At 37.1% G+C, this 23,846-nt stretch overlaps 3 protein-coding genes and 1 pseudogene across 3 annotated transcripts; all 4 read right to left on the reverse strand.

The window, feature by feature from the left end:
* Positions 1 to 27: 27 nt before the first annotated feature.
* On the reverse strand, positions 28 to 1,794 carry LOC122070823 (disease resistance protein RPV1-like). The gene is made up of 3 exons (XM_042635067.1): positions 1,653 to 1,794; positions 1,256 to 1,543; positions 28 to 1,139 (listed from the first exon to the last, which is right to left on the reverse strand). Exons 1-3 carry the CDS (start codon positions 1,773 to 1,775, stop codon positions 48 to 50), a joined length of 1,503 nt encoding a protein of 500 aa, XP_042491001.1. The 5' UTR covers positions 1,776 to 1,794; the 3' UTR covers positions 28 to 47.
* LOC122070827 (disease resistance protein Roq1-like) lies at positions 1,795 to 14,316 on the reverse strand. Its single transcript, XM_042635070.1, has 5 exons — positions 14,267 to 14,316; positions 13,395 to 13,459; positions 9,851 to 10,358; positions 1,980 to 2,757; positions 1,795 to 1,812 (listed from the first exon to the last, which is right to left on the reverse strand). The coding sequence occupies exons 1-5, from the start codon at positions 14,314 to 14,316 to the stop codon at positions 1,795 to 1,797; spliced, it is 1,419 nt and encodes a 472-aa protein (XP_042491004.1).
* A 1,120-nt stretch (positions 14,317 to 15,436) lies between these two features.
* Positions 15,437 to 17,087, reverse strand: LOC122070833 (extracellular ribonuclease LE-like). The gene is made up of 4 exons (XM_042635079.1): positions 17,043 to 17,087; positions 16,610 to 16,765; positions 16,180 to 16,378; positions 15,437 to 15,852 (listed from the first exon to the last, which is right to left on the reverse strand). Exons 1-4 carry the CDS (start codon positions 17,085 to 17,087, stop codon positions 15,629 to 15,631), a joined length of 624 nt encoding a protein of 207 aa, XP_042491013.1. The 3' UTR covers positions 15,437 to 15,628.
* A 1,822-nt stretch (positions 17,088 to 18,909) lies between these two features.
* Positions 18,910 to 21,996, reverse strand: LOC122070835 (annotated as a pseudogene).
* Positions 21,997 to 23,846: the final 1,850 nt, after the last annotated feature.

Here is a 23,846-nt window from a genome sequence, read left to right on the forward strand (position 1 = left end):
AGAGAGAGAGAGGAACCTGGGATCACAGACCTGTAATAGCTGGTAGTTTATTTAATGGATTCTCTGAACTGACGGCAGAGACTTCGCCACCACCCCTCCTTTATCTTTCTCTGTTTCCTATTCGACTCTACTGCGTCCAGAATGCGTTTATACTTTCTTATTTGCATTTTGAAGAATAAACCTTCTTCTGGTAATGTCTGTTCAGGATGGCGTTTTTCTTCCAAGCATTTCAATCCGTGGATGCCTAGAATCTTGGTATGTTCCTCATCAAGTATAGCCTTCAGCTTCTTCAACTTCTTAAATTTTGACAAATCTGGTAATCTGACCAAAGACTCGCACCAACTAATATCCAATTGTTCCAAGGATTCCTCCAATCCATTGAGACCTGGAATCTCGGATAAAATAACGCAGGAATAAGCGATTAAGGTCTTCAATTTTTTCAAATTTGACAAATCTGGTAATGTTCCCAACCATATGCATTCACTAATATTTAATTCTTCCAAGGAATCCAAGTTGTCCACTCGTGGAATCTCGATTAGGCTCTCGCAGGCTAAAACTCTCAGGTGCTTCAATTTTTTACAATTTGATAGATATGGTAATCTCTCCAAAGAACAGCACTGTACAACTTCCAAGGTTTTCAACGATCCCAATTCATTGACACCTGGAATCTCGGTTAGATTATGGCAGTAGGTAATCTTTAGGCTGTTTAAACTTGAGGGAAGAATTGAGATGCACCGAAGTCCTAGACATTGTAAACTGAGAGACTCAACACAAGTAAGAACACTAATAGCAGCTGGTAGGTCGCTGAAACTACGACAGTAAAACTTCAAAGCTCTCACTTTCGTAAATTTCTCAATAAAACTTGACACCTCCTCCGGAGTCCCACTGGTTTTAAAGCTGAATATCTCTAAATTTGTCAGGTTTGAGAGATAAACCATTGGGGATGATTCAATCTGAAAGCATCCAGAAGTATCCAAAACTCTTAACTTCTTCAGAAGACCGACGGATTCATCAATGTGGATCAAACGATAACAGCCTGCAAGAATCAATATCTCCAAGAGTCGATTTTCTGAAAGGTCAGGTGTTCTTGATAATTGTTTACACGATGTGAGATCTAGAACTTTTAGATTTTCTGCCACCTGCACAGGAGGACAGATTAAGTAAACACTAACCATCTATTAGAGACTAATTAAGGTCTTAAGGAAGTTTGTGATTGATAACAATAAGCAAAAGAGAAAGAAGTTTGCTTTGAGACCTTGATGTGTTTCCAACCCAACCAGTCTTCTGTAATCTCACTGTATGACAGATTAAGGACAACCAGTTTCCTTGGATCAAAATTTCTTAGTGTAAATTGCATAGGGCTTCCCATCCAACTAAGCCATTTCAGTTGTGAAAATGGATGCGTGAAGTTTTTAGCAAATATTGCATCATCAACTCGAAGTAACCTTAATTTGTTCATTTCAGCAAACCCTTCATTCTCCAGACATTGGCTCCTTGATATATCTTTGAAGTCAATATTGAGTCCTTCAACTTTTCCTTTTCCCTACAAAAACAACCACCTTATATAAGTTCTAATCATCATGGAAAAAAAAAAACTCCTATCAAAACCAAATATGTAAATCCTCACAAAAAAATATGTATTCAGTACTTACCACATTTGTTTTTAATACATCCAATGCTTCCTCTTGAGACCATATCCTACTACGCTTCCATGGCTCATCAAAATTTTCTTCACGAACGATTTCCCTTCCAAGATCCCTGAGCTGATCGTGCATATTCAAAAAACCATCTTCACTAATTATTATCAGAGACCTTAGAACAAGAATTTCAAGTCCTACTTTAGGATAAAATTTACATCCTTCCCATATGTGACATGCAACATCCTTGTGCATTCCGATGAAAAAACAAGCAGTATCAAGAAATATTTGTCTCTCCTCTCTATTTAATCCATCATAACTTATTCTTAATCTTTGCATGACCTCTTTATTAGGAATATCTTGCAACTTCTCCAATGTGCCTTCCCATACTGATTTTCCCAAACAAAATAAAGATGAACCTACAACTTGGAGAGCCAAGGGTAGTCCTCCAACAATTTCCACCATAGCTTTTGAGAGTTCTAGATATTCTTTCGGAGGTTGGACCTTTCTAAAAGCATGAAGGCTAAAAAGTTTAAGAGATTGATATGAGTCCATTTCTTTAGGCTCATAAATCCCATCTACTTCTTGAGTAATTAAGATAGCCTTATCTCTGGTTGTGATAATGATCCTACTTCCACTACCCAACCACCTACGGTCCCCAAGTAATGTATCTACTTGAATGTTTTGATCCACATCATCGAGAACAATAAGAACCTTATTATTTTGAATCTTTTTTTTCATCCAATCAAGTTGTTGATGATCAACCTCCTCATTGTTTTGTCTTTTCCATTTTAGGATATCACAACAAAGCTGATTTTGTAGACTGGTAAGTCCATTATGACGTTGAGCAGTTTCTCGGACATTTTTAATAAAGCTCCATCCTTGAAAGTGAAGAAATATTCTATCATACAAGGCTTTGGCAATTGTTGTCTTGCCAATGCCTCCAAGGCCATTGATCCCCACAATTTTTCTACCGTCAGATTCAATGTTTAATAGACTCAACATATTTTCCATATGAGATTCGATTCCGACTAGGTTCTCAGAAAAAATTGAGGATGTCTTGTCGTTCAATGTACTCCAAACTGTTGCAACAACTAATATTATTAACTTTCCTTCGTATCTGCATAATTAAACAAAATAAAAATAATTTAAACTATTAATACTAACAAAAGGAAAGGGGTTCATAAATTTTAATACAGATAAAATCGTAAATGAATTATGTGACTTGAAGTTGGTTATGCAGGTCTTATTATGTGTCTTTATCCCCCTAGCTATCTCTGTATTGACCAAAACTCCATTTGTTTTAGTTAAATCAGGAAAAAAAAAAAGAAAAGAAGGAAGAGGGTATCCTAATAGCTCCAGTGGGTGAAGAAGAAAATAAAAAATATTTCACATTCGCTCAGTTTTAAACTCAATATATATATATATATATATATATCTCGCAATCCAGATAAATACCTCATAAGAAGTGAATGGATATTAAAAATTATTAATTACAACATTCAAAACCCAAAACAGAATATCAAGACAATAAGATTAGTATAAAATAATAAAAGCATATTTGTTATTGAAAGATTGAAGGTGGCATTATAAGTCATATATTTTGTAAATTGATGGTACTGCCAAGTATACTTCCCTCGTAATTGATATCTCACATGAGGGAGGTGCCAAGAGCTGTGGATTTAGTGATCTAAATGGGTTTACACCGAAGGTTCCACATCGGACACATGATAACTAGTTGGCACCCATACTGGTAATAATCTCAATCTTCCCCAACTTCGGCACTAGACAAACCCTTCCAAACCCCCTCCCAAAAGAAAAAAACGAAAAAGATCGAAGCCAAATACAAAGCGGGGTTTATTAGGGAGGACATAGATGAAAATTTTGGATCTAAAATAATTCACCAAAAAAAAAATAAAAAAATTCTAGCTCAATTAGTTTTGCAATTTGAAATTTAGTAAGAAAGATGAGACTATGGCAAAATTTCTAATTTAGATTAATTAGGACTTAAAGATTTACATTTCAAAAATTTGGGATAAGAAAAAGTTATTCTGTTAAGTTTAAGAACTATTCTACATATTTTCACATAATCAATCAGTCAATAAACATATATTTGCTCTGAACAAAAAATAATAATAATCATATTAGAATAACAATCATTGATAACCTAAAAATGATAAGGGATGTTCATTTCTCATAGAGGTATAGTGCCCAATAAAGTTAATCATCCTCAAGTTCTAGTGTGGAATTAAACCCAACAGCAGATTATCTAGCAAAAACTGTAGAAAAAAATGGTGTCTCCTCCATTTTTCCATCTCCCCCTATGTTTATTTAGACTGAGGTTTGGGGGAGATGTGGAGAAAAGACTAAGATTTAGACCTGCTGATGGCAATCCCAAAGGTGAGGAAGTGATTTAGGGCTGATGGCAACCCCAAAGGTGAGCAAGTGATTTAGGATTTTTTTCCTCCACATTCTTATATTTTCTCTTGTCTTTTAGACTCCTGCCTATAGATTCTTTTTTTTTTTTTTTTTTTCTTAATACAAACGATCTTTTAATAAAAAAAAATGAAAATATGTGAACATAAAATGCTCAGAAATATATGGAAGGAATATATATATATATATATATATATAACTCTATGGTCAATCTTTCATTTGACTACTTTAATTTTTTTATCTTTTTTTTTTTTTTTAAATTCCTCTTTATTTCTCACGTCCTTTATCTTCTCTTTCAGGTTGGATTTCTTTTCGAAACTCTTCCCCCTCAGATCCGGATCCTCTCTATAGAATGCCTATAGACGTGAATCTAAGACTGAAGAAAAAAATAGTGATTTTTACCCACTGAATCCATTCACTCCCTATTTCCCCCCACATCCTCTCTATAGAATGCCTATAGACGCGAATCTAAGACTGAAGAAAAAAATAGTGATTTTTACCCACTGAATCCATTCACTCCCTATTTCCCCCCACATCCTCTCTATAGAATGCCCATAGAGGCGAATCCAAGACTGAAGAAAAAATAGTGATTTTTACCCACTGAATCCATTCACTCCCTATTTTCCCCCCCACCTTTTTCTCTCTCTCCCATTATCATCTCCCGCTTACCTTGCAAACCAGACTGCTATCTCTTCCCCCTCTCTGCTGCTGCTGGCGACTGCAAGATCAATAGTTGAATCGATCTCCTATAGATTATGAACTATCGGAGATTTAGACGCATGGGTTGGAGAGATGATGAAGCAAACGGTCTCCAGTTCAGTTAATGGAGACATTTAGGGGGTGTTTGGTTTGATAAATCAAATGGTGTATATATCGGATATGAATGTCAATCTTTTGATAGACATTCTTCTGAATTATGTTTCTTTCTGAAAAATCGTTTGGTTGCCTTGAAGTAGGGGTGTCAATCGGTCGGTCAAGCTCGGTTTTGGTCAGGGTTGAGTCGGTTTCGGTGTGGGAAAGCTGAAACCGAAACCGAACCAATAAGGAAATTTCGGTTTCGGTGCGGTTTGGTTTTGGTTTGTCTTCGGTTTCTTAAATCGATTTGTAACCGGGTTGGTTTTGGTTTTTGGTCCAGTTTGGATTCGACTTTCCATACAAATGTATACAAAACTATGCAAATTTTTATTTTTTTAATGAATTTTGGAGTGTTTCGGTTTCTTACCGATTTGATTTCAGTTTCGGTCCGGGTTTTGAGCCGGTTTCGATTTGGTTTCGGGTTCATCCGGTTTTCGGTGAGGTTCGGTTTGGTTTTGGGGTTGCAATACTCCAAACCGAACCGAACCAATAAAGCTTCGGTTCGGTTCGGTTCGATTCGATTCAATCCGTGTTGTTATCGGTTTGGTCCGGCCTGTTTTACCGGTTGGATTTAGGAATTGACACCCCTACCTTTAGGCTAGTACATGTTTCTCGCGGGTTGAGATATTGGTTTCCGTAGAGAACTTCTTTCCGTTTTCTCCTTTTATATTAAGTGGTAAAAAGGTTGCTCAAATCTAAGTTTAAGTGTTGTGGTAAACTCAGATTTGAAACACATCCTTTGTAATATGGTCATTCATGGGAAGTAAGGTGCTCACTTATAAGGGTCAATCTAGTGGAACCAAACAGCTCCAAAAATTAAGAATTATCATTCTAAAGAATGTCATCCCAAAGATTTACCGAACCAAACACCCCCTTAGATGTTCTTATAATGGAGCCCATAAGATTTGGTGCAATAATCCAAAAATCTATCATTCGATTATAGCTTGTAGGCCGTAGAGAGAGAGGGAGAGAGAGAGAGAGAGAGAGAGAGAGAGAGAGAGAGAGAGAGAGAGAGAGAGAGAGAGAGAGAGAGAGAGAAGCTCAACACGTCTTTAGAATGAAAAAAAGAAAGAGGGAAAAATTGGCGAATTAGAATAATAAGCAAAAGAGGATTCAAATGAGAATCGAATAGCACAGTTTAGGGTTGAAGTATGAAAAGATGGTAGTCTTCTTCCTCAACTGGCAATGAAAAGAAAATTGATATTTCCTGCGAATTACATGAAATCATCTGCACAAATTCAGAAGAAGTAAATCCAACTCGAAAGAAAAGAATTCAGATTTTTCCGAGTCTAGTGAAGTCCATTCGATTCGATTGATCGCATTGATAAGGAGGACAAAAAGGGAATCACATTTACAAGAAGGAGAAGAAGACGAAAGAAAGCTAAAAGCCCCCAACAAAAAAATGAGAAAGAAGAAGAACCCTCTCTTTTTTCAAGTCTTTAGACTCTCTAAACCCCCACAATGATCACCTACTAATTAAAACTGGAGAACAAAGGATTAACCTACAAATTTACAGCATCATTAGAATTTTAAACATTGGGCTATCCAGAACGTAGAATGTGTCTTGTTCTGTGATGACCTGCAAATTTACAGCGCCATTAAAATTTGAAACATTGGACGATCCGGAAAGTAGAATGTATCTGGTTCTCTGATGACTTATGAATTATGATTTATGCGTATGAGATCAAAAGAGTGTTCCCCCCTTTTCTTTTCTTCTTTCCCTGTGGCTATCCATCTGTTAGGCTGCTGTTCATATGCTATGTGTAAGGGTGGTTACTTCTTATTATGTAGAATAATTATGTATTTAGTAGACGTGGGTGTAGTTACTTAAGAAGTGGGGAGTAGTTAGTTTGTTATCATATTGTAGATAGTTCAGTGGAAGTGGGATTCTAAATTAGAAGTTACTTAGACGTGGGTTAATGATGTATATTTAAGAAAGGTGAGGAATAGTTGAGTGGGATGACTATTATGATCAAACTATTCCTCTCTCTATCTTATCTTCTTAACCTCCTAACTTATCTCTCTCTCTCAATACCGACTTATCCTCCCATATTCCCATCTAATTCAAACTTTTCATCATTCCACGAAAGGGCGTGGCCGACCTCCAGGCTGTGGCCAAGGGTTACTTTCAATACCGACAGAACAGGCACGTAACACCATCCATATGAAATCCATCATGTTTCTTCTGTCTCTGATTTAAGAGGTCAAGGGGTTTCTGCAGTGTATTTTGCAGCGGCGATCGACAGATGTGGACATAGGAGAGAGAGAGAGAGTAGTTGCAGCGGCCAGCAGTAGAGAGAAGGGGAAGATATAGCGGTCTAGTTTGCACGGCAAACGGGAGATGATAGTGGAAGAGAGAGAGAAAGGAGTTGCGTCGTTGAGTTAGCGTGTTGGGTATGGGTCGAAATAGAAAGTGAATTGGTTGAATTTAGATCCGCTCTCATATGGCCAGGTCGAACATGTGAGCATCCAACATCCGTATTCATCATCTTTGTTATAGCAAAAAATGAGACAGGTGTTGGATAATCATATGTAGAACCAAGTGATTATGAGTAACGAATCTAAACTCAAATGGGCCAAGTGGATAAATTCATTATTTTTCTTCTTTTTTTCTTACTGTTGGATTCATTTCGATGGTGTGTTGCGCACCCAGTCCTCTATGGAAACTCTATGGGCAATGCGCTCTATGGTGAGGACCCAGATCCCTTCCCCCTCTCTCTCTCACGTTCCTTTCTCTTTCTGAAATAAATATGACTCCTAAATTCTCTTTCAACCTATTTATTTTCTTTTATTATTTTCTTTCCACGGTTCTCTCTCTCACAACCATTTCAGTTGAGTATTCCTTAGATGGGCTCCTGCGTTTATTAGTTTCCACCAAGTCTCTAGCGTTATTAAGGAACTACATAGTATCATCACTACTTGAATAAGATTCTCGGAAGCTATTGGTATTGATAGAGAGATGCAGGAATTCACAACGAATAACATGAGCTTATAGGAGTGATTGGAAGACGAAATCATCGTAACAGCTTGGAGGTTTTGACTTACGCTAGTAGAAGCAGAACAAACTGAAGGTTGTTCCTAGCAGATCATTGTCGCCGGATTGAAGATAATAAACTACTAGAATTAGTACATAAACAGATAGATCCACCTCTAGCAACAACAACTAAGATGGCTTTGCATTTGGGATTTTGTTTTTGAGGAGTGGATGATTGAGTTTTTTCCAATTATTTTCACAACAGCTGATGTATCTTTCATCTCACGTATTTCACCGCTCTTAGATGGCTTTCCAGCATTTTGGAATTGTCTCCATACCAACTTATCTTATTGGGGCAACGCTATTTATAGAGAGTGAAAAATTATTGTAAGTATGATTCTGAGAAGAATTTTTTTTTTTTTTTTGTTAAATGTTAAATCAACATCGTTTCTAGGATAAAATGTTTTGCGAGTATATCAGATCTCTCTCTCTCTCTCTCTTTGAAGAATATTCATGGTTAAACCCATCTTCTGGGAAGCGCTCACACTAAGTATTAGGACTTCGGACAGTTGACGTCTTTGTTTTTCTCCGGTTTCAGGGTTCGAAGTCTTCTTTTCCTCACTCGGATTTATTTTCTTCGGCAATGGGTTATGGCATTTTCACTACATTGGAACTAAGATCTCCATGATCTAAAATGGTTGCAACATGCTTTATTTTCTTTAATTATCTTGCTGTTATAGTTGATCTTGATCGATTATAGGTAAATGATCCCTGAATCCCATTTTTTTTTTTTTTTCTAATGAAGTTTTGTAATGAATGCATCTCTTCCTCAATAGATTTATAAATTTTTTTGATAATAATTTTTCCTCCTAATGTTTATGCGATTTGGTTTGTATAATCTTTTTCTATCGTCCTTTTTGTATAAATCCCTTTACATGTGATTTGGTCTATAATAAATGAGGGTAAAAAAGAGTACATGTGCATTCTTGACCCCTTCCATTATTTCTAGATTTAGATTTTCTATTTGTTCTTTTTTGAAAATATATTTTATTTGATCATGATTAATTTTTTTTTGTATTATGTATTTTTGCAAATGAGTATCAATGAATAAATATTGCATTTCATGGTTTAGATGTATAAATACGGTTCAATCTTATTTTCTTATATATGATCACTACATGTGGATGTTTTTTTCATTAATCTGAGGTTCATTACACGTCTTTCTTGTATCGATGATTTATGGTTTTCTGTTTTACCATTCTTCTACAAATCCTATAAGTAGTAACATGAATTATTGTTTTCAATATATCAAAACTTCAACTTAAAAAAATAGAGAATGATTTTATGAATCTAATCTATTTTATATCTACTAAGTTATCAAAACCAAACAATAAGAAGAAACATTAATTTGGTGGACTTCAAATGATGCCTCATATGCTTCCACCAAATGTCGATGAAAACATAAAAAACTCTCTATCTCTAACCAAACAAAAACTGCATATTTACTAGTAATATATAAATAAATGGGAGAGGGATAGGTATGCCGCCGATATCAAGTATACTAGTGGATAGCACCAATAGGAACACATGATGCAGTATCATTCAGGAAGGATATGAAGGTCATTTCAGAAAAAAAAGAAAGAGAAAGATAGACACAATGGGTGCTAGCATACTTGATATCGGCGGCATACCTAACATTTTCCCTAAATATATATATATATATATATAAATTCAGCAGCAAAGCCCAAAATTAGGTTTTGTTGATGGATTTTTACTTAGAATCAATCAATCAACTACTTAATTGAGAGCAATCTGAGAATACTGGCACAATATGACCTTATCATTCTTGAGTGAGTAAATGGGGCAGACAAAAATAAATAAATAAATAAATAATAAATAAAATAAAAATAAAACAGAAATAGTAATTGGTGTAATGATCAGCACTCACCCGTCAACAGTGTTCGTAGAATCCCATCCCTTCAATGATCCAACCTCTCTCAGAGCCTCTTTCCATTTCTGCACGGTCGTTTCATCGAAACATGTCTGGTGTCTCTTGAAGGCCTCTGCATAGCTCCCGATCTGGTTCCGCACCGCCGTGGGTTCGATATTGTAGAAAATGGGAAGAACCAACTGACCTTTTGTGTTTTTGCACTCAAAGATCTTAGTGAGCTCTTTGAGACACCATTTGCTCGAGTCGTAATTCTCTGAGAAGATGATGATAGAGATTCTCGACTGCTCGATCGCAGCCATTAACTCCGACTCAATCTTCTTCCCCATTGTGAGTTCATCGTTGTCCCTAAAAGTATGAATCCCAGCATTAACCAAGGCGATGTAGAGGAGATCGGTAAAGCTAGTACGAGTGTCTTTTCCATGAAAGCTCAAGAACACTTCATAGCTCGAACCCGAAGAGGATAACGACGAAGAAGAAGAGGCAAAACCAGCATTGGTGCATGTCACTAGCCAACAACTCCCATTAAATATGGGAACTTTCTGGGCTGTGGTGAGAAAATATATATATATATATAATCACCGATTTTTCTATAAAATAAATAAATATATATATATATATATATATGTAAAAGTGTTAAATGCGATTTTCTATTTGGTCTGTGACGTGGAATTCCGTGTTGCCAGCTTATTGTCGGCATAAATAATTGCTAATCGTTCTGATCCCTAAACCCTCACTGCTACTTCACCAAAATAAAATAAAACCCTCTTCCTGGGACTACAACTGACTTAGTGGTATTATCAGACCGTGAAAAGCCCCACAGCCAGCAACTTCTTGGATATCTTTATGGATCCGCCCTCGATTTCTGATTGTTAGATGTCAATCGTTCAGACACCTTTATAAAGAGTGTTTTTTTTTTCCTCACATCTATATATTTACGATTCAAATGGAGATTGAGAATTAGCCGAGATGCAAGTAAATTGAGACCATGCACCAATTCATATAATTCTCAATTTACCCTAACCATCTGGGTAACCCAAGCGTGAGAACAATTGCAATAGTTGATCACTAGATTTGGAAGTTGTGTCAATAACTTGTTTTCTAGTGAATATATTGGTTTCATACATCCCCAAACCTGGAAAGCCCTGGTAATAACATGTAATACATGATTGCCATATTTTCACACCTTGGTTTTTGATACCTTGTATTGAAACCTTGTATAAACCATGTCTTTTATTTGAATGAATTTTTGATTTAAAAAAAAAAAAGTTTGAATTAATTTTGCCTTACTTGTGGTTCTTTCAATAAAAAAAAAAANTCAGACCATGGCCTCTACTTTTCAAACATAATTCTTCCTTTTGCACTCTCATTTTTCCCCCCAACCTATACACACCAATAAGTGAACAGCCGTGACTAGTTTGTAAGAACGGTTTTTTTTGGGGGGGGGGGGGTGTTGTCAAGGTAGGGATTTCTCCATTACAATTGCTTTACATCAAGGATTAGCTTTAGGCCCTTATCTATTTGTGCTTTTATCATGGATGAGTTTACCGGAGGCATTCGAAATGAGATTCCTTGATGTATGCTTTTTGTTAATGATATCGTTTTTGTTAGATCAAACACCAAGAAATACGAAAATAAATAGACAAAAGATTCGCACAACACAGGGATTTAACGAGGTTCACACACCATGGTGGTGTGCTACGTCCTCGGGCGAAGGAGAAGATGTTTCACTATGCAGAAGAGAGATTACACTCAAGCAGCGGCGAGAAAACTCGCCCTGAAACCCTAACTCAAAACCCCCCCCCCCCAAATACAATGACTTTCTCAACAAGACAACAGTACATTATATATACTCCAAGTCGTGGGTCGACCCATCGGGTAACAGTCGATCCAGTCGAACCATTCGGGCGCCACCAAAATATGTTGGATCGGGTCAATCTTAAAAAACGGGTCAAGAATTTGAGGCAAACTTAATAGTTTTTGTGGATGAAACAAAAGCAAGGATTAATGCCAAAGTGGAACTATAGAGAGATTGATATGTAGAACTAAGACGAAATATATGGTGCGTAACTTTAGCCATATTGAGATGGATAATGGGGTGGTGAATATTGATCAGAGGGACATAGCTCAATGTGAGTATTTTAGATACCTAGGATCAAGGAATTGTATTGGGGGAATCTACAAAAGGTTCTATTGTTGTTGACTTAATGGTGTTTATAAGTTGGAAGAATAAGAGTGCAAAAGGAAGAATTCTGGTAGAAGACCAGAGGCCATGGTCGGACCTACCAATAGAGCTTTTTGAACTTATTGAATCCAGTCTCAGCCTGGAACACAGCATTCATTTTTCATGTGTATGTAAGAACTCGCATTCCTACATCGTTCATGTTGGGTGGTCAACCAATCGCCCTGGATTTTGTTGCCCCCCCCACTTGACGATGACATATGTGAGTACTTTGATCCTTCACAGCGGATGTCTTATTTTAGCCACATCCCAGAGTTATTCAATGCAGCGATTTACTGCAGCAAGGGTGGATGGTTTTTGCTGTCCAAAATTCATGGGATTTCCTTATTAATCCCTTCACAACTCAAAAATTGATCTTCCTTATTTTGATCATTATCAATTTGATCGTCAACCAGAAGTTACCTTATCTTGTGGTCCGACATCCCCTGGTGCATGGTTTTTGCAATTGGAGATAACTATCCAGGTGTTTCTGTAAGCATTTTGGCATTTTGGAGATTCACAGTGGACTACCCTGAACCACCAGAATGATTTTCACTTTTCTGCATATGGAATTACTCCAGCTTTCAGTGATGGGTTATTTTATTGTTTGAATAATTACAATTTTAATATGGTAGTGACCCAAAGGAATATACTTGAAGTATCCTTCCTTTACCTCAACTATTAGTTATACTAATCTGAGACATAAATGGAGAGCTGCATATATAGATGAATTCAAGGGAGAGCTTTAATTTGTACACATACTTTATCATGAGAAGCCAACTGTATTCAAGTTGGACTGGTGTAAAATGAGATGGGTAGAAATGAGGAGTTTGGATGGTGAAACGCTTCTCAGTGGCGCATGTTCTCTTTCAGAATCTGAAATCCCTATATTATCAAGGAATAGTTTCTACCTTTTAAGACTTTGTTGATTTGGAAATCGGTGCTATTTTTTTTTTCTCTAGAGGACTGTAGGTGCTATCGTACTAATGTTGTTAATGTAATGGAAATTCTCAACCCAGCATACAGAGGGATAGGAAAAGAGAAGAGGGTGTAGGCGGGGGGGAATGGTAGTTCATATCATTTAAATGCAGAAGATGCAAGCTACTAGTTGCTGTAACAAAGCAATCATATTTTTGGATATGCACATACAGTACCTTTAACAATGATTATGATCATAAATAGTAAAAGCTTAAATTGTTTCCTGTTGTTAGTCCAGATCTGAGCATGAACATGATATGTCATAGTTTTGACAAGCTGGATGGCCTTGGTAAGTAGATCATCTTTGATGACCGGATTGGACTATATATAGTGCAGTAGCAATACTGATGAAATCAGGTTTCTGACCACCTAGAGCTCCAATGGCAACATCATTTGGTTTTCCACATTGACTGAAAAAAAAATAATCCCATTGGAAACATTAACATGTCTTCCATGTTATGAAGCTTGGTGATGGAGATGGTAATGAGGGTTGGAGTTGATGAAATCAATATATAGAATCTCAGTCGTTTGCAGTTGTGTGTATGTCTGTGGAGGGTTTCTGAATTGGAGAAAAACTTTTGTTCATGTCATAGAGATGCCTAGGGTAGTGAGCCTGGCATCGGTCAGTTGCCAGAGTTACTTTCAACCCAGGTTGGTTCATGTTTCATGGTATGTGGAGCCCTATGAGGAAGTCATGCATCCATTACCAAATTGTAGATAACATTAGTAACATTTGAAAGAACAAGTCCTGTAGAAGAGCCCCGCCGGGGGGGGGGAGGCTTAGGATCATAATTTCCCAACATATAGAACTTATCTTATACATACATTCTTAGCATCATGAAAAGTGATGCTGATTTTGCGGGAAACTTAAAATTGAGGCAATGGCAGGAATTTTTGCGATGCTGGGAGGAAAATAGATAGCATGGAAATGTAAAGAGAAAAATGGGTGGTTGAATGTTACTTGTTTGGCTACTTATATATCTACTCTGTTTGAGAAGTAAAGGGGTAGGGGGGTTTCTGTGCAATTTTCAGATTATACAAGTGCAAACTAGACAGTGTAGTATTCTTCAGTCCTGCCCTGCATTTTTGGACTTGTATGGAGATAAGAATGAGGAAAATAGATTTTGGAAGACAAGGTTTTAACTCTGATTTAGAATTGTTTTACCAAAATAAGAAGAAAGGAAATTCTTATTTACTTATTTGAGATTTGCACTCACCATGGAAGTTGGCTCCTTATCTCATTGTAGTGGGCAGAAGCCGACCCCATTTAGTCGTGATAAGGTTTGTGAAGACATTTCTTATTTGTACTTTCAAGGAATCTCAAGCATTTGACATGCAGCTAATGTTTATTATAATATACTTTAATAGATTTTTTTTTTCTTCCCTACCCCCTCCAGAATGGGGATTGAAAAATTAGCTTCCATGAATGGCTAAACAGAGAATCCATAATGGTTGGTTAAAAGAAGTGGACAGCTACTTTGTTATAGTGGCATTCTTGTCAATTTGGAAGGCCTTGATATGGACATCAGTTGAGATTGCTAATTTCAATCTGAGGACAGTGACAACAATGTTTGATGAAACCAGGGTACTGACTTCTTAAAGCTGCAATGTGGCAACATTATCAGTGTTCCTGACATGGAGTTGGAACTTGGAAGTAAATGATCCTTGTAAAAAATTTGGGGTGATAAAACTGTCCTTTGGTTTTGAGGATACAAAGCTGACAGAGATTTCCTTAATACCATAAAGTGAAAAATCTAAGTGAGCCATGACTATTTCTCACTAAGATGTTGAGTTAGGTATTTGATTCACATTCTCTAGAGCTACTTTTGATTGAGGTTGGTTGTGTGTGTTTCCAGGTATGCATAAGCAGAATATCAAGAAACCATTTACAGACAAACACTGATAGGATACAATGAAAAATTTACGCGAGCCATGGATGTATCTCACTAGGATGTTGAGTCAGGTATTTGATTCACATTCTCCAGAGCTACTTTTGATTGAAGTTGGTTGTGTGTTTCCAGGTATGTATAAGCAGAATATCAAGAAAACCATTTACACACAAACACTGAAAAGTTTAAGGTAGCTGGTTTCACTTTTTAAAGAATTTCCTTCGTTTTTTATTTTGAAAATTCAAGTATTATTTTCAGTGGTCTTATCATTATCTTCTATCCCTGAAAGCTAATGATGGTAATACCCAATTAAAGGGTGTCATGGATGAAATGGCATTAGAACAACCAAGTATTTTCCAAGAGTTAAGAGGAGTCAAATAAGGTTCTGCTCTCCCAAGTCATTAATTCATAGTTATTTATATTTGTATTTGTGGGTCTTCTACAGGTTCCAGTTACACTATGGAAAATGGCATCTTGGTGGCTTGTCCAAAGTAAATAATCAGGGGGGAATAAGAAATATTCTCACAAGGTGATGGAGCTCCCCACTTTTTATTAGACATACACCAACAATTTCTACACCAACAATTTCTACATTTCTTTTGAAACCAAGAAGAGAACTACTAGAGGAAGACAAGAGTCCAGGGCATCATCGATCAGTGAAGCAATCGAGAACTCTCTTCCATTTTAATGCTAGAAGGAAGGGAATTCAACGCTTGAACTGCATTTGCTACTTGGAAGTACTGGGCACTCTATGAAGTTGGCACCAGAAGTGTCCACACAGAGGTAAATCTGGTATAGCTGACTGTTGCTGGATGTGTCTTTGCTGCAATCTATTCCAGGAGTATATCCAACTGCTCCTGCTATTGCTTGTGTGATATTATCCACACTGTAAAATCTACCATCTGGTTGGATACCTGCACAATTATGGCAAAAGATAATTAAAAAAAGAAATCTCAACTACTAGTTCAAGCCCAAGATCTCTGGACCTTTTACTCCCTCATGACACCTGACCAAGTCTTTATATTTTCAGTTATTTCATATTCTAGCATGAATGTTTTGGACACATGGTGGGTTCTTTAAGCAATAAGAGACCCTCCTTTCAATTCTGATAACTAATGCATACGTTTGAGGGAGAGTACAAGAAGTAAACAATAGATTTAAGGATTCTTGATCTTCCTTCATTAAGGGGTTGTGGCCTTTAATCATTTAACAAATGCTTGCATGTTTTATATGAAGTTTACCTGCACTTTCGAGGATTTGGAGGAGGTCCACTTGGTCTTTAAGGTTGAGAGCTGCTGCAAAGTATCCATGTTCATTAAGGACATCCTCCGAGGAGGTACCGTGTTTATCCCATTCGTGTGCCCAAAACTTTGTGTCGTCGCTGCTAGGACACGAAAGTGATGGCCAGCTTACTTGCAGACTACTTACCAAGTCTGTGATCTAGACCATAACATACAAAGATATCAAAGAAATTAATTAGCAATGAAAGGAAATGTTATAAGAGTATGAATAAAAAAAAAAAAGGAATCTGCCCTTTTCAACCCAAAAGCTAGCTTCTAGAAAGACAGAAGTGGAAGCCCAAGAAGCTTATCCTAAGATACAAATAATGCATAGATGAGTAGTAGGTTTCACTAGAATACATAATAAGGAGGAAATAAAAGAATGGAGTACCTGTGATAGATCGAAAGGGGTGTTGGAATCACAGTTAGATGGGTAAGATGCATTATCATAATTAGGCCAAAGTCCATGGATGCTGAAGTTTGTTGCAGGCTTTCCTGTGGTAGAGTAGCAACAACTACTACTTGTATCACAGTATGACCCCGGCCACTATACAAGTAAACAAAAAAATTAGATAATAAGTTAGCTTGGATGGTTAAGAGTACTTCTTTCTATCTAAGTTTTTGTATTTAGACTAGAAATAGTTATTTAATTTCTCTCTAATGGTAAACCAAGAAAGATGCCCACCTTTTCCTATATTTTTCATTAAAAAACTTTATGAGACACAATTCTGAATTTAGAGTTCCATTATCAGCAACACCTTTTGTCCATCCTTGATTTTTATTACAGGTTTAGCATTATTTCACCTTGATTACATGACATATACCAAGTCATGGATCCTCTCAAGTGAGCCAGCCCCTCTAATATGCATCGAACGACCGGCAACACCAGGGTATGCATGACAAGTGCCTCCCAGCCACTAGCACACTTGAGAGGATCAATCTAGTTCCATACTTAGTACAGTTTAAGACTTCTATTGGGATATTGATTCACACTATTATTATTTTTTTGTTATATAATCAAATTTATTGCAAAAGAAGGGAAAATATGACTATCCTGCCCCATAAAAGGGAAAATAACATCTCTATGATTACTTCCTCGTTAGCTCTCATTGGCCCTCACATAATCCCCACAAGAAACACTTCCCCTTATAGTATATAATATTTTTTCAGACTAATCTTTCTTCATATTTAAAGTTGTTTTATTAATCCTTGATCCATTTACTCCCCACCCCCCACCCCACAAAAAAAAAAAAAAGACCTTGATCTTTTTTTTTTTTTTTAATTCATTCAAAAAATTCGAAGTGGGACATAAAATATTGGCAAATGGGCATTGGTGGGACCTATCTTATACCAGATTGGATGATCTTCCATGTGGTAGATAAAGTTCCCTTTTGCGATCGCCTTCCCGTTCATTCTTCCACCCATTCAGACTTGTTTTCATCAAGGCATTGCAATCCGCTCAACATTGCTCTGTATGGCTTCAGCCAAGGATCCATAGATCTTCTCTCCATTATTTAGGGATGTGGACAAAAATGAAGTCAATGAAGTATGTAGTTTTCTTGCATTGGTGGATAACAAGTTATATTCATGATGTGAACTATCAATACTTTTAAGTCAATCTCAAGTCTCAACTATTGAGACACGTATTGTCACTTGAAGCGTATGTATAGGGGGATCACATCTCCATAATATTTCTATCCATTATGTGAAAGATGAGGACAAAGTTAGAGTCCATGGCAAAGAATAAATACATTATTATAATAATAATAATTATTATTATTATTATTATTATTTTGAATAATATAAAATATATACACTATTCACTCACTCAGTGTACTCATTCTTTATCTTTTAATCACTGATAAGCACCATTCAATACTCACGTTCTTTGTTGTGTAGCAGCAGTCAAGGTCAATCTGTCAGGGCAGGCTGGCCCTATAGTGAGAAAAATTATAAACCTGATAGTCAATCCTGCCCAATCCCAATCAGGTTCAATCAGGGTCACCAAGTTAGGCTGAAACTTATATATATATTTTTTTGTTAAAATATCATTTCTATAAAAGAAAAAAAAATCAAAGAAAAAATAAACTATACAAGAATGATGCTAATGACCACCAGGGTCACAAAAAAGAAAAACAATGGCTACGCCATATCCTCCCACCTTCGGCATTTCCATTAGCTAGAGAGATGGCCACCCTTAACAGAAAAATATCCAAAAAGATGTCATCATGTGATCTCTGTTGCGCATCCACCCAAAACTCCTCATGGATCAACGTTGGGAAAGGAAGCATGATCGAAGAAACTCCATGAAACCTATAGAGCTAGGTCAAAGTTAAGATATCTCAACCTGACTTGGGCTCTCTATGATTGTAGACAAGAGCAAAACACAATTCTGAATTTAGAGTTCCATTATTAGCAACACCTATTGTCCATGATTTTTATTACAGGTTTAGCATTACTTCGCCTTGATTACATGACATATATCAAGTCCCGGATCCTCTCAAGTGAGCCAGCCCCTTCAATACGTATTGAACGACTGACAGCACCAGGGCATACACCTCAAGTGCCTCCCAGCTGTTGGCACACTTGAGAGAATCAATCTTGTTCCATACCCAGTACAGTTTGAGACTTCTATTGGGATATTGATTTCACATTATTATTATTTTTTTGTTATATAATCAAATTATTTTATTGCAAAAGAAGGGAAAATATGTATACAACGCAAAGTGGCTAGGCAGCCCTAGGAACTTCTCATGAACAGACCCACGAAAGCCTCAAAGGGTCCCTAGAACCCTACAAGATATAGCAAACAAGATCGAAGCAAGCCACCACCATCAACCATAAATCCGACCTAAGTATGTCACATTATTTTGACCATCAGAAAACTTAATTTACAACACAAAGAACAAACCATAGCTTTATGATTAAGAAGTTGCAGCAACAGCCAGTGTCGTATGAGTTGCAGACACCATTTATTTACTTATTATATAGTACTGACAAACTATAATTTGGAATAAGATGAATCCATAAAAATAAGATACAACAATAGAGGAATAGACCTCCCAAGGCCTGCCAGTTTCTATATTCGGTTTCCATCAAGCATTGTTAATCTTTTGTTCAATCTGGGCCTAGTTTGTCTCCGGTGGAAACATCTCGATCTTGCACCGTTGCTTTATCTCATTTTCCTTTTGTAGAATCACACTTCTCACCGGTACGGATGGCTCCCACAACTTTATTATTTTGAGAGTGGTCAAGTCCCACAGTTCATTAGGAACTTTTTGAAGAGAATGGCAATTGTGGATAACCAGTTGTTCAAGGCTTGGAAGTGCTCCTTCCTCCATTTCCACTTCAAATTTATGCTCGTAGAAGTTCATTAGTTGGAAGAATTGCAAGCATTTGAAGTCTTCAGAATTGAAGGACAGTGAACATCCCACATAAGATAGCTCCATCAATTTCAGGATCTGGAGGTGCTTTAACTGCCCCAGTTGCTGCAAGGGGTCTGCTTCCAGTTCAGTGTTGTGTAAACTGATCTTTGTAAGGTTTTCTGGAAACTTTCTTGGAAGCAATGTGACAGGGGCAGAAGTAGGGTCTCGTTTCAACTTCAATGACTTGAGTTGTTGCAATTTATCTCTACTATTGGCTAAATGCTTCAGGTTGGATTGCAAGTCTCCATGTACCCCTAATTTCATTAGATTGGGCATTTGGGCAAAGATCTCTTCAGTACAACTACTGGGACATATTGTGGATAGAGTTTGGAGAGATAACAAAGAGGGTTCATCAATGTCCATTTTGGATGTTGGTGGGGTAAGGCAAATCTGACCTTGGAGGTACACATGTCTTAGTTTTTTCAATTTCCAGATCCCTGAAGGTATAGAGCGGATGGACTTAGATCTTACATATAGGGTCTGGAGATTCCTCAGCTTGCAGATTGAATCTGGAAGCTCAGTAAGTGTTGCTGTACCCAAGCCCAAGTACCTCAAGTGAAACAGTTCACCTATTTCATGTGGTAAGGTATGGAGAGCTATACCCTCAAGGTCCAAAACTCTAAGCAACCAAAGGTTATTGCAGAAAGATGTTAAGTAGGTACTAATGTCATGAACTGGTTCACCTTGGATAAAGCAGAGAATAGAGCGAAGTGGTATAGAAGAACAGTTTTGAGTAAATGTACCTCAGAAGACTAGACTTTCCGGCTAGTCGTCGTGGTATGATGGAAATCGATTGTTCATCAGTGCCTCGCTCCCGGTATTGATCAAATTGGATGATAAATTTTTGCTTTTGGGCTTCATGGATGCAAAGATCCCGGAGAAGATCATGGATTTTACATGTTTTCACACCACCATTAGATCTTCTCTTCACTACTTCAATGAGGCTTCTATCAATTAGTTCATCCAAGTAGCGTTCCGCGACTTCCTCTTTTGTTTCATTGCTACCCAGAGGAACTTGAACTAGTCCTTCTGCAACCCAAAGTCGAATCAACCTTTTTGTAGGAATGTTGTAACCTTGTGGGAGAACAGAAAAATAGAGGAAGCAAGCACCCAAGTGAAGTGGTAGATCATCATAGCAATACTTCAATATAGCCTTACAATCCTCTGGATTCTCAGAAAGGATAGAACTCACACAGTAAACTGCATTGGACCATTGTTCAAATGTCTTCCTTGTGCGAGACAAGACACCACCAAGAGCAACAATAGCTAATGGAAGGCCACCACATTCCTTGGCAATCTTCCTCCCAGATCCTTCCCATAGCTCGTTGCATTTTTCTCCCCGGAACACCTTCTTCTCGAGTAGTTCCCAACTCTCATTAGGGTTGAGAAATTTCAAATGATGTGGACAAGGATCTGCTTCCTTTGCTACATGTTCTATACGAGTTGTGAACAAAATTCTACCACCTCTGTTATTATCAGGGAAGAATCTTTTCAATCCTTCCCAGACTTCACTGTCCCTAATATCATCCAAGACAATGAAGTACCTTTTTTTCCTCTTGAGGCATTGCAAAAGCTGCTTCCCAATCTGTTCCTCCTCCTCCTCCTTCTCCTCGTCCATCTCTCTCTCCTCTGTTGATTTCTTGAATGCTTTTAGAATGGCTTGCAGAAGCTGTTTTTGGCTGTACCCTTGGGATACATCTACCCAAGCACAACCACCTTGTTTGAAGTACTCCTTGACCTCAGGGTCATTGTAGACTTTCTTGGCCAGGGTAGTCTTACCCTTGCCGGCCATACCCACTATTGAGATAACAGTGAGATGGTGTTGGTTCTCTTCTTGGAGCAATCGGCTTATTATGGTGCTTGACTCATCATCAAAGCCAACTACCTCATTTTCTTCAATAACTGGAACCTTCTTTCTTGACTTCTGCGGCATGCCTTGAACAGAAAGTTCCACAGCTTGGTTTAGATTGAATCCACCCAAGGATTCCTTAATACCATTAAGCCTTCGAATTATGTCTTCAATCTGTTTCCCGACCTGATGGTTAGTCCATAGACTGCAAAAGATGCAAGTAAGCCAAGTGCAACAGCCGTCACTCCAAAGGTACGCTTTGACATTGTATGTGTCGATGGTGTCCTCAGCATCATAAGCTATATCTCTCAATTGATCCACCAGCTCCTCTATTGGTCCGTGGAGAAGGCGAGCTCTCTCGCTGCGCAGAAGGAAGGCGCCCATTACTTTGAGCTGATCTTGGAGTGTCCTGACATGGTCGTCCACCCCAAGGAGCAGTTCTGCTTCATCTCTTATGAGTTCAAGCACGGTATCTATAACAAATGAAGCAATACTATCTGCCATTTAAGCTTTCTTTCTTTCTATTTGCCCTTCCCTGCTCAACTTATAAGGGGCAGTTGTTATGTATTTCCCAAAATCAATAGCTGTGAAGTTGGGAAATGATTCATGAATGCAAGGTTAGGGGAAGACCTTATATAATTCTTTGTGTTTTGATTCAACTAAATCAATTTGCAGCTTTCAAGGTTAGGAGACTTTGATTATTTACTAGTCCCACTTGAAAGTTGCTGGGAAAAATATGAGATACCAAGTTTGATCAAGCTTTTATATTTTAATTACATAAAAATCCACTTGCAAAGAAAAATATTAAATAATCTTTTTGATTGATATGTTAACACCTAACTCACCCCCCCCCCACGGTCCCACCTTTTGTCTTTATTGGACTCTTCCTCCATCTCTTCGCTGATTTGTATTTATTACCAAATTACTAACGCGTGAAGTACTTTTTGTAAAAACATTTTTTGAGTTTTTTCGTTCTATAATAAAAAAATAAAATAAAGCATTTGTTGTATTTATGGTTGTTTTTTTTTTTTTTTGCTTTTTTAACAAAAAATGAAAAAATAAAAATACTAAAAACAAGAATTGACGAAACGACAAAAGGTAGTTCCTTCAAACCAATTTCGTTAAAAAAAAAAAATGGCATTTTGACATAGAAACTGAAATTTTCGTTTTTGACATGAAACGTCGTCTTTGGAACAAAACGTTACCAAACGCAACCTAAATGCCTTTGAGAGTGTATAGTTGGTTTTGTTTATCTTTTTCATCTTTTTAGGATTAGGTTTTGCTTCATGATACCATCCGAAAATGTGTCAATTTTTTTTATTGATCTTCATATTATCTTAAGTTGCTGTAATAAGCGAAATTGTTTCTTTCAAAGCAGACAATAAAGTAATTTGATGTGGGGTCGGGACATTAGAAATGGTATTAGACGGGATCTTAACATCATGTAGGGTTATAGTGGGAATATTTGTGCCATAATGGGGAAAAATGTCATGCCCAAGAAATGACTAAGATATGTTTGAGTCTCAAAAGTTACGCAAAACATGAAAGAAGAGCATTGAGGGGACAGGCTTTTTAGTCCCACATCGACTAAGAAAAGAGATTAAGTTAATTGATAACCTCTAACACCCCTTCCACGGTCATGATGCAAATTTAGAGTTGTAGAGAGTTTACCCCAAACAGATAATATTGTGACTTCGTGTGGGGTTTGAGCATTACAATTAGAAAGCCTAAATCCATTACATGTTGAATTATGTTGATCAATATTTTTAAATAAAATTGTAAAGTAAATTGCACAAAATAGAAAGCTTAAATCCTTGCACAAAATAGAAAGCTTAAATCCACTAAAACCACTAGATGACCAGATTTTGGAATCAGAAAATGAATGTAGCCTTGTCAGTAGGACTAAATCAAATACACCCCATAGTGGTAGAGTATTGCCCTCACTAAATTTCTTGCTCAGCCTCTTATTTTTATTATCAACCATCGAACTTTACTGTATTGTCGATTATACGTTTTAGTTTACCATATTCAGGGGTCATCCATTCTAGTACTATTCTCTTAAACACGTTTAATTATGAAGTTTGATGAAATCCAGTGCATTGATGTAATTTGCTATATCTTATTCTTCCTAATTAGAATGACGCAAGTGGGTTGGGTATTATAATTTGGAGGATAAAAAGAAGCAGTTTCTTAAAACAAGTTGTCAGTGAATGAATATCTTTCATGTTTTTTTTCAATGATTAATTAAACAAATAGCTAAGAGAAAAAAACGACATTCGTACACAAAGTCAAGCTTTATCTAAAAATACAAGCAAAAAACAAACACACCAGTCCCACCCCACCCACCCCCACCC

This window comes from Macadamia integrifolia, unplaced genomic scaffold (assembly GCF_013358625.1).
Source record: "Macadamia integrifolia cultivar HAES 741 unplaced genomic scaffold, SCU_Mint_v3 scaffold_123A, whole genome shotgun sequence".
Taxonomy (NCBI): domain Eukaryota; kingdom Viridiplantae; phylum Streptophyta; class Magnoliopsida; order Proteales; family Proteaceae; genus Macadamia; species Macadamia integrifolia.

What these genes read in the sequence shown, in the direction of transcription:
- LOC122070823 (XM_042635067.1), bottom strand. Translation starts at nt 1,775, where the DNA reads ATGCACGATCAGCTCAGGGATCTTGGAAGGGAAATCGTTCGTGAAGAA. An exon ending in ATGTATTAAAAACAAATGTG is followed by an intron (nt 1,544 to 1,652) that starts GTAAGTACTGAA and finishes TTGTTTTTGTAG; the next exon opens with GGAAAAGGAAAAGTTGAAGG. An exon ending in TGGGTTGGAAACACATCAAG is followed by an intron (nt 1,140 to 1,255) that starts GTCTCAAAGCAA and finishes CCTCCTGTGCAG; the next exon opens with GTGGCAGAAAATCTAAAAGT.
- LOC122070827 (XM_042635070.1), bottom strand. Translation starts at nt 14,316, where the DNA reads ATGGGGTCGGCTTCTGCCCACTACAATGAGATAAGGAGCCAACTTCCA. An exon ending in TCAGAAACCTGATTTCATCA is followed by an intron (nt 10,359 to 13,394) that starts GTATTGCTACTG and finishes GTTGTTGGCTAG; the next exon opens with TGACATGCACCAATGCTGGT. An exon ending in TCTACGAACACTGTTGACGG is followed by an intron (nt 2,758 to 9,850) that starts GTGAGTGCTGAT and finishes TTAATTATGCAG; the next exon opens with ATACGAAGGAAAGTTAATAA.
- LOC122070833 (XM_042635079.1), bottom strand. Translation starts at nt 17,087, where the DNA reads ATGCATATTAGAGGGGCTGGCTCACTTGAGAGGATCCATGACTTG. An exon ending in CCCCTTTCGATCTATCACAG is followed by an intron (nt 16,379 to 16,609) that starts GTACTCCATTCT and finishes GTTATGGTCTAG; the next exon opens with ATCACAGACTTGGTAAGTAG. An exon ending in CCAAATCCTCGAAAGTGCAG is followed by an intron (nt 15,853 to 16,179) that starts GTAAACTTCATA and finishes ATAATTGTGCAG; the next exon opens with GTATCCAACCAGATGGTAGA.